General features: G+C 40.4%; 1 protein-coding gene across 1 annotated transcript in view; it reads right to left on the reverse strand.

The window, feature by feature from the left end:
- The window catches only part of LOC122816910 (thyrotropin-releasing hormone receptor-like), a 333,987-nt gene extending 324,080 nt beyond the window's left edge, over nucleotides 1-9,907 (reverse strand). The window contains exon 1 of the mRNA XM_044089991.1: nucleotides 8,376-9,907. Within this exon, the coding sequence (XP_043945926.1) occupies nucleotides 8,376-9,182 (807 nt within the window). The 5' untranslated portion in view covers nucleotides 9,183-9,907. The remainder of the gene's footprint in view (nucleotides 1-8,375) is intronic.
- Nucleotides 9,908-10,130: the final 223 nt, after the last annotated feature.

Genomic DNA, 10,130 nt, shown 5'->3' on the forward strand with positions numbered 1-10,130 from the left:
TGTCCAACAGCTCTGGGTTTGACATGGCCTTGTACGTTAAGCAGAGATCGCCTCTGAGTAGATGATATGCAACAGGGTACAGGTGGAGTTTTTTTTTAGACGGTCAGCACAGGGCATCTGCTTTAGGCCTGTGATTCTTTTAATGAGGTATTTCTATGGGCTTTCCAGTTGGTGCAGATGTCTTGAGAGGTACATACCAAATGGGGCGTTGTATTCTATAATGGGTCTAATGAGGGATGAGTACAGTGGGACAATGACCTCCTTTTTTCTGGATGAAAAGCCCTTAGTGATGAGGTGTACCACATAGAAGGATTTGACTGTTGTGGCGATGTGGTTATCAAAGGTGAGACCACTGTCCACCTGTGTCCCTATGTCTCATCACATTTTCGGTGTTTAGTGTACTGCCACCTATGTAGTAATTCACGGGTACATGTCTTTTTCTCAAAGGAGATAACTATACATTTCTTGGCATTTTGCTTGAGTCCATAGCTCTGGCACCAAGCATCTGTTTCTGTAAGGCCCGTTTGTAGAATATCCACATCATTTGGGGATTCGATAATGGCTCCCAGTTTGCAGTCATCTGTGAACTTTGTTAGCCAGAGTCCCTTAGTGTTGGCCTGTACTTCAAACACTTCTAGCTATTTTACTTCATCTGTACTACTGGCTCTAAGAAGCCCCAATGTAATCCCTCATTAGGTGCCCCCCCCCCCTTTCATGGGCATAGCAGCTTAGTTAGGCATTATGCCACAAGGTCAGTAACAGCTATAGTTACTGCATTTGTGCAACAAACTACCTGGCACTGACATATATTTTTTACTTGCCAGATTTGCTACATGTTGTTTTCAAGTAGGGGTGCATCATGAACAATGTGAATATCATTTTCAGTTCCTGACCAAAATGCAGTTTTGCATAGTGGTTGCAAGAACAAATGTTTGCAAGTAGTCATATAACACTCATTCAAGTGGCAAAATGACAGACTCCAGAATCAAACTCATACCTCAGTCTTGAACCCAGAATTATGATAAAAATTGTTTTGGGGCTGCCCTATACTCCCTAATAAAAACTCCAAAGTAACTACATCACCAACTAAGTGATATTGTGTTGGGTAGGAACCGATGCAAATTTGGAATTCTGCATTTATCTATGAGAAGGTTATAAGGTGCAGCATTTATTCACTGAGCAAGAGTTATATAATATTTGCAAGGATGTTTCAAATGGTAAACTAAGCCAAAAATGTATGTATTACCTTTTGTAATTCATCTCCTAAAATTGAAGTTATGGGTCAATATTTTGGGGAAGGGTCAATTTTAAATAAACATTGACTTTTCAGTGTTATATTTTACCACCTAGCACCTTATTATTTCTCCTGACTTTCCAGTGCCATTCACTGACTTACATCTACTCACCATATTCTAAAGAATCCATATAGTTTACAACACACTTTCAGTTTATTTTTTCTTAATAAGCTGTTAGACAAGCAAGCAAGATGACTCACCTCTTTTGTCAAGGGTGAGTTCCTCTAATAAGTATATTAACATTCATAGCCGGCCTTAGGCATAGGCTACCTAGTCGGTTGCCTAGGGTGCCGCTCTAGTAGGGGCACTTTTCCAGTATTTATTTGGTGTAGGTAGACCAGGATGGGGCACCAGATGGTGGGGTGAGGGGGCACCATGGAGCCCTTTTGCCTAGGGCAACAGTTGACCTAAGGCCGCTCCTGTTAACATTATGGGAATTACCTAAAAAAAATCAGGGAATGCATGCAACTAAGTCAAGTTCAACTTTCCACTGAAACACACAAACGTGTTCATCTCAGCTGTCAGTGTGGTTTCAGAGTGAAGTTGTAACTCTAATTTAAAAAGGCTGCTAAATGGAAATTCATAGGGTCAGCTATGGACATTAGGTTATGTAGGTACTGACCCTTAATTAAAGAATAGGATGAAAAGTTATTGGAATATCAACATAAATAGTAAGGTGTTAGGTGCTGAGAGGTGCCAGCGAATGTGAAGAATTAATAGTTATGTTGATATAAATATAAATACTAAAAAGGAATTAATAGCTACATTAATGTAAATATAAATAATAAAAGAAAAACTGATAGTTTATACAAACATTCTTTGTAAACTATGCTGCAAAAAAATAGAGTACAACATATATTATTCACTTGGATAGTACAGCAGCTATAGTAAACATGGAATGTTTTTTAATTTTGTTATACTTTTGTATATTGTGAACAGAAAGATAGGACTACAAAATGCACTGTGTCAACAGAGAAATCAGTACAGAGAGAAATTATTATTTTTACACTGTCATGAAACAAGTGTGATTAATATCTACACATACCATGTGACAAAAAGAAATAAATGTGATCCTGATTAGCATGCTAGAGTTGTGAATGACATGTTTGTGAATTCTGTTGAAATTCGGTAAATAGTTTAATCATTTCAAAGCAAAACTGCTGGATTTTTAAGTATGTGATAAGCTCCTCAGGTTCCCCTTCCCCAAATAGAGGAATCCACCCTCTGCACCTACTTCATTAATATAATCAACTCTAAGGTCACTGCACTTTGTCAAAAGGGAAATATCCCTAATTAAAAAAGAGTGTAATTTTCTATTCAGTAGATGTTCACATTAACGTTGATCTTATAACCAGTGTACACTGTTGGCATGTTGGCAGCCTGGCTTCCAAGATGGCCCAATGTAGGCAAAAGAATGGCAAGCACTCATCATAGTGATTCCATCTTCCGATTCCATGTACCTTGGGGAAAGTGAGGTCCCCTAAATGATGCCCCTCATACAGTAAAGCAGATCAATTGTAATACTAAATTCCCATATTGTACAGTGTAGTCACCAGTTAATGAGGATAAAATATATGTCACTCTCTTGGGTGAATACTAGGCAAACTGTCCTGAAGGACCTCGTTAAGCCTAGTTAATGTCCTGAAGTCAAGATTAAACTCTGCACTTTATGTCTATGAGGTGAAGACCTTATCCATTATGCCAAACCCACCCCAAAAAGTGGATGTGCTGGATTAGAACTCTGGTTTACCTGTGTTCTGATCATGAACTCATACTTACAGTTGGTGCCACAGGGAAAGCTCAGTACCAAGCAGTAGATGCCAGGATGGTAGCAATAAAAATAAAGGTAGAAGGGCTTCAACAATGCTGAAAGAAATTATTTTAAAGAATGTTGACATCCTTTCAGTGTTAGGAGGCAGTTGTGATGTCATTAACCAAACAGCTTACTGTAAATGGCCCAGGGAGGAAGGGGGTTCCTTTTTTTTCTGGTGTGCCAAAAAGGATGTAAACTGCAGAATACCTTACATTTGCTATATGTGTTCATAGACTCATAGGTGTGTACTAGGCTAATGGTCATGGAGCCTTTACAAGCCTAGCCCATAGAAGTGCCTGGCATTGTGCCGCCTGATGTTAGTTCCCAGTGCCTTTATCAAGTAGAGCCACTGCAGTGATCCCCTGTGTGAACTTGAACTTTCTATTTCTCATCCAGTCATCAAGATTTCTCTTGAACAGGGCCAGTGAGGTACTCTGCTTGACATGTATGGGAAATCTATTCCAGAGCATGGGCAGTCTCTGGGTTATGAACCTGTCCCTCCAGCATGTTCTGTTGTTGTCGCTGGAGCATGTGGTATGGAGGGATTTGGATTTCTTTAGATGTAGCATTTCTAACAGAGCTGAGTCAGACATGGCTTTGTAAGTCAAGCAGAGATCGCCTCTTAGTAGACAATATGAGACAGAGAATAGCTGGAGTTTTTTTGAGTTTGTCCGTGTAGGACATGTGTTTAAGGCCTAGGATCCTCTTCATGAGATACTTTTGTGGCCTTTCCAGCTGTTGCATGTGTCTAGTGAGGTACGTGCCAAATGGGGCATTATACTCGATGATTGGCCTAATGGGGGAAGAGTGGAGAGAGATGATGACCTCTTTCTTCCTGGATGCAAAATCCTTGGCAATGAGATGTGCCACATAGAAGTACTTTCTGACCACAGTGGCAATGTGGTGGTCGAAGGAGAGGTTGCTGTCAACCTGTGTCCCCAGATCTCTTATAATGCTTTCAGTGTTCAGTGGGCTTCCATTGATGTGGTAATTAGTGAGAACTGAGTTTTTCCCAAAGGGTATACAATGCATTTTTTGGCATTAAGCTTAAGGGCATGGTTTTGACACCAGTCATTGGTCTCAATGAGGCCTTTCTGTAGGATGTCTGCATCACTTGGGGAGTTAATAATGGCTCTCATCTGCAAACCTGGTCAGCCAAAGTCCCATGTTGGCCTGGACTTCTGAGAAGTAGATGCCAAACAGGAGAGGACCCAGGACCTATCCCCGTGGGACTCCACTCGTGACTTATCGGCAGTCTGACTTGGAGTCCGCTGTTTTCACACTGTGGATTCTGAGAGCCAATTTGCAACCCACCTAGTGACATAGGGGTTGATGCATAGTTTGGTGAGTTTATCAATAATTCCTGAGTGTGGAATGGTATTAAAGGCCTTGGCCAGATCAAGGTAGGCTGTATAAACTGCCTTGCCCTCATCCACAGCTCTGGTGACTGACTCAAAGAAGTCAACCAGGTTAAACAGGCATGATCTACGTTTCACAAAACCAAATTGCGTGGGATCTAGAGTTTTGAGATTCCCTATATCCTTGTTAATTAGGTCCATGATGATGTGCTCCATAGCCTTACATATCAGACTCATCAGGCTAATGGGATGATAATTTCCAGGGTTTGTAGTTGTTCCCCATTTATGGAGAAGGATGACTGTACCAGTGCGCCATTCAGTAGGGACAAAGCCTGAAGTGAGGCTGTGATTGAACAGGGCACACAGATGTGGTGCCAGTTCACTTTGTAGTTCATGTAGAACACATCCAGGGATGTTGTTGGGTCCCATGGAAGCTGTATTCTTGGCCTTGGACAATGCAGCTTTAACCTGTGCTGCAGTAATGCTGGGTGCCTGGTATTCCTCTGGTATTGTGATTTGTCTGTTGGGGGGAGAGAGGGGTAACGTTGGCACTGAATCTGTCGGCCAGTATGTTGGCAATATCTGTTGGCTCAGTATAGGAGGTACCATTGAGCTGTAATTCAGAGTAAACCTGGGTATTGCCATGGAGATTCTTGATATAACTATAGAAGGCTTTGTAGTTGTTTTTAGCGTCAGTCACAATTCTGCCTTCATAGCTGGCTTTAGACATTTTGATGAGGGATCTCAATTTTTTGTTGAGGCTAATAAGGACGTTTTTCCAGTCTTGGGACTTCACCTTTTTCTGCAACAGTTTCTTCCTTCTGTTATAGAGTTTATTAATGGCAGGGGACCACCAGATTGGCTTCCTTTTTTGGAGGAGTGCATCTTGATTATGTTGGGTATGGATAGTTCCATGCATTTATGTATATGTTCGTACAGTGCATTGGTGTATGATTCAGCAGTCATGCATCTATTTTCCATTGACATGGGTGCCAAGATGTTAGCCACCTCTGTTTTTAGGAGCCCAAAATCAGCTTTGGAGAAGTTTTTCATGCTGGTTACCTTTACAGAGGGTGTGGGTGAGATGTGGATTTCCAGGGTGATTAGTTTGTAGTCAGGTCTAACCAGGGAGGAATTGATTATTGGTGTAGAGCAACGGTTACCCATGTTGGTATGGAAATAACCAGGTCAAGGATGTTGCTTCCTCCCTTAAAGAAGCAGTTAATGCTAGCTTTCTGTGTTCACTATGATTCCTAATGATAGTTCACCTGAATTCCATGAACATAACTGCACGTTTCCATAAATAAACCCCAAAAGTCACTTGCCTGCACTTGAAAGTCAAACATTTTCTAGTTAAACACGTTTGAATTTAGTAATTTTATTTTATTTTACTACCAGCTGTATAGCTGACAAGTGGGGTCCTCTTTCCAATTACAAAGGAAGGTTTTGAAGTAAATCGTCATAATTTGTCTTGCTTTCACACTTGAGTCAACTGTTTAGCACTCAACGTTTTCTGCATATTCAGTAGTGATATATTTTAGGTCTGTTTTACGAGGTCAAGTCTCTATTAAAACATCTCGTTAATGCATATAGAATTTGATGGCCAGGGCACTTTGTTGTGGAGTGTAATGTTCCGTTCAACAGTTATCAGATTTCTTCTCATGGAAAATAATTAATTTGTACTTTAATGTATTGCATGAGAATTGTATCAGAATGAGAAAATGGAGTATTTCAATTGCCCTGAGTCTTTTGACTTGTATTAGATTACAGAACGTTTAAAAAGTGGCGCTATTTGAATATGAAGTTCAGCGGCCCCAATTTAAAAATTACTTTATGAGGAAATAGAAACATGGTAAGTCTTTCATCTGAGTATGTTTTGTTGCTCTGATAGGGGAACCAAACATAACCAGAAGTCAGCCCTGAACTATACTTATGCCAGCAAGTGACAGGAGTAAAAAGTAAACTGGAAGACTTTACCCCCCAAATATTATAAAATAAAAAAGCAATCGATCAACCAGTCAGTGGTGCAGTTAGGAAGAGAATGTGCCAAGGCTGGTCATTCTGGGACGTAACCAAGTAGAGAAGTAAAGCAAGCTTGTTCTAATGGCTGCAAGTCTGCTAATGGGGAGGGGGGGGGGGGTCGGTTAGGTAGCAAGTACTAAATATTCAGAATAAAAAAGTTTGAACAGCATGCATAAAATATAATGAATTAGGATGACGTGTTAGTAGCCGCAGTTTAACTCTAAAAAACAAAGACATAAGTCGTTTGCCTGGCACTGCTGGCCACACTTCTGTTAGTGGTTTCTGATATTAATATCACTGTGACAAACATGATGAATTCCCAAGACTGGAGGTAAATACAGGGCGTAGGGTTAGCACCTGCCCCTCTTTGCGCGACTACCCAAACTTGGGCATTTGTGTCATGAGCATGAAAAAAATGAAAAATGGCAATGTCCTGAGATTTTATGAGGAAATTTTTTCATAAGCTTCCTTTAATAGTTGCATAAAACTATTTTGTACCTGAAACACCTAACCATTATATAGAATAGCATAAGCAACTAAAATGCTGCATTAATAAGTTTTTATTTAGGCAAAAAAGTGATGCTCAGTCCTTTGCATTGGCTGCGGGTAGAGTCTGTCCTGCAAAATCTCACGTTTTCACAAAAAGTACCACTTTGGGCATCTGAAAAGGACGTAAGCTTAATGTAAGATCATTATTCTTCCTGTACAAACTATTACAAAAAAATAGATTTTATTTTCTGTGGTGCCAGTTCTACTGTACGTTTCTGTCGCTTTTTAATATTCAAAAGTCTGTATGGATTCTGGCACAGTCGTTCTATCCCTCCGTTATTATGTATTTGCATAGCTCACCAAATGACAGGGGATCAGTGTTGTCATACCTGCCAATTACTTTAGCATTTGCCCAAATTTCGTGTTCTAAGAGGTTGAGAGATAGGCCTGTGTTTAAATAGAAGAAAAAAAAAATGAAAGGTGCTCATGCACACGATATAATTAATGCTGCTTGATAATTCGCACTGCCTTTTAACTTCAGGCCAATTGTGTTGCTAAAGGTACATAAGCTCCTGCGAGGTGCAGTACTGAGCCCCAGGAAGAGAAGGCGCTTCCTTCGCTGCTACTTATGCAGAGAGTTACTTCTAAACTGTTCCTGATTTGGACTCAGATTTTAGCTATGTTCCTCTAAATCCCTCTTAAAACTAGTGACTTTTGGAGGAAAGGTGGTGAATTACACTTAATGAATAACGACGATAATTAAGAGTTAGTTATATACTTCTTTTACTTCAGAAAACGTATAGTAATCCATACGCTCTGATTCTGTTAATGTCTCAAGTTAAAATTATATTTTAAGTGTCTCTGATTGCCCCTGGATTTGTCCTTGATTCTGTTGAAATTTTGTCCCTGACTGGTTTGAGTGCTGTGGTGCCCTGTCACTAATTAAGCTTCTTCGTTCCGTAATGCCTGCAGACCCGTCCATTTTGTATGTGTGTGTGTGTGTGTGTGTGTGTGTGGCGGTGGTGGTACAAATACAGTATAACAGGGCTATTCGACGTCCCAGGCCAGAAAGTGCTTTGGAATGTGAATACCAGTGAAACACAATTTAAACACATTGGTACTGCTGCTTTGATATTTTGAGAGATACACACTCAACTAATCAAGTGCAAAAACATCCACTTTATTAGTAACTCATCTACTATCAAACACAATATTCCACGTTTCCCCTACTACGTAAGTAAACTACTTTTTGTGCAAACCTTTTAAAAAGTAAGTTGTCAGCAGTAGTGAATTAAAGCAAATGTAGTATGTGGTCATGGTGGGGAGGAGCTGCAGTTTTGCAGACTGAACTGCAATGCAACAAACATAATGAAAAGTTTGACTTCACAAACGTGTTACCTGCTTTCTTGAAGACATCGCGCCCTTGTTTCCTCTACAAGAAAGTTTCACAGAATTTGCTGTACGTCCTTGATGGATGGAATCGTTCCCGTCTTTGCAGCTGTCCTGCGGGTTGGCTTTTGCTAACGGGTTCATGAACAATATCCTGGCTATTAGTCCATAGAGGACAATTGCCAAAATAAGGGGAATTACATAGAATAGTGTGAAGTCTATAAAGTAGATAGGCAGGTAGAGGTTCCTATGAACTTTGTATTCACATTTTACAGCGACACCATCAGCGTAGGTCTTCTTTTTAATGTCCACTAGAAAGAACCATATTATACAGTACAAGGAGGTGAAGATCCATACAAAGGCGATGATCTTCTTGGCTCTGGAAACGGTGCAAATAAACTGAGCTTTTATGGAGTGGCAGATGGCGATATATCGTTCGACAGTGAAGGCTGTGATGGAGCAAGCAGACACGTTGATGCCCACATACTGTAGGTACGTAATACAAAGACAACCAACATAGCCATAGACCCAATTTGCAACCACATAGGAGATATTGGGAAGCCCTGCAGCAAGCAAGACAATTAAGTCGGCTATGGCTAGGCTTACAAGGTAGCTATTAGTTGGAGTCATCATATGTTTAGTCCTCAAGACAACTAAAACTACCATAATGTTGCCAGCTATCCCCACCCCACAGATTAATAGGATAAGAACAATTGTAACTACTTGCAGCTCCAGTGGATTTAATGGCATTTTCTGCAGTGTGTGGTTAACTGTGAAGTTAATTAGAAAGTTGCTAATACCCGTGCTATTCTCCATGCTATAGCTTTAGGCACGCCAAGCTGTAATCGTACAGCTCTTTGATTTCCTTGACTGGAAGAGAGCAGCTGATTTTTGTGAATTTTACGTATCTGAAACACCTGATTTCGCCTAGCTGAATGAGTCAGTCTCGGGTTACATGTTTATCTTCCAATGTATCTGGACAGCTCATAGATAAGATACAGTGCATGACAAAGGTACAGAAAGCACTGGGAGCACTCGTCTGTAATGAGCAATAGTCGTGATGAGACAGCAGGCTTGAAGCAACTTTGGTAGAGTGTCTAGAATCAGCGTCGATCCACATAGGATTAGCCTTGTTAACTTTTGTCACACAATTTCCCTTTGCCCTTTATATTATGATCTGGTATTTCAAAGCGAGGCGAAACTTCAGCACTTGCTAAAATTGCAGGAAAAAAATCTCATTATTTATTCGTAACTGTCGTGCTGTCCAGTAAGGAATTACTTATCCCCTTTATTGTTGCATCCATTTCCATCTGCAGTCGTTAATAGCTAAAATATGTCAAACGAAAGAAAGTCGTTCCAATGCTAAAAAAACAAAAATCAAAAACCCTTTGCTCAGTGGAAAATGCATTCTAAAACATGCTCATGGCTTTGCATTAACCTTCCTATACTTCCAGAACATTTCAGCTAAATCTCCTGAGCAGCGGTATCATACGTGTTCACACAAAGCAAACACATTCATAGTGACTTGAACTTCACTTGCGGAAAGCAGCAGAGAGAGAGAGACAGGAACCCCTTCCATCACATTATCTTATGCTGCTAAGCTGCATATCACAGGTGCTAATTTAAATCGTCAGGGTCCTAGTACCCACCTAATGCAAACTGCTAGTGTTACACGAATAGTGCATTTGGTGTTTGTACTCACATACCATTCTTTCGGATGTTTGCGTTAAGAAAGTATCCCTTAACTCTTAAGCAGGGACGAGT

This window comes from Protopterus annectens, chromosome 12.part0 (assembly GCF_019279795.1).
Source record: "Protopterus annectens isolate FY-2018-M chromosome 12.part0, PAN1.0, whole genome shotgun sequence".
NCBI classification, from domain to species: domain Eukaryota; kingdom Metazoa; phylum Chordata; order Ceratodontiformes; family Protopteridae; genus Protopterus; species Protopterus annectens.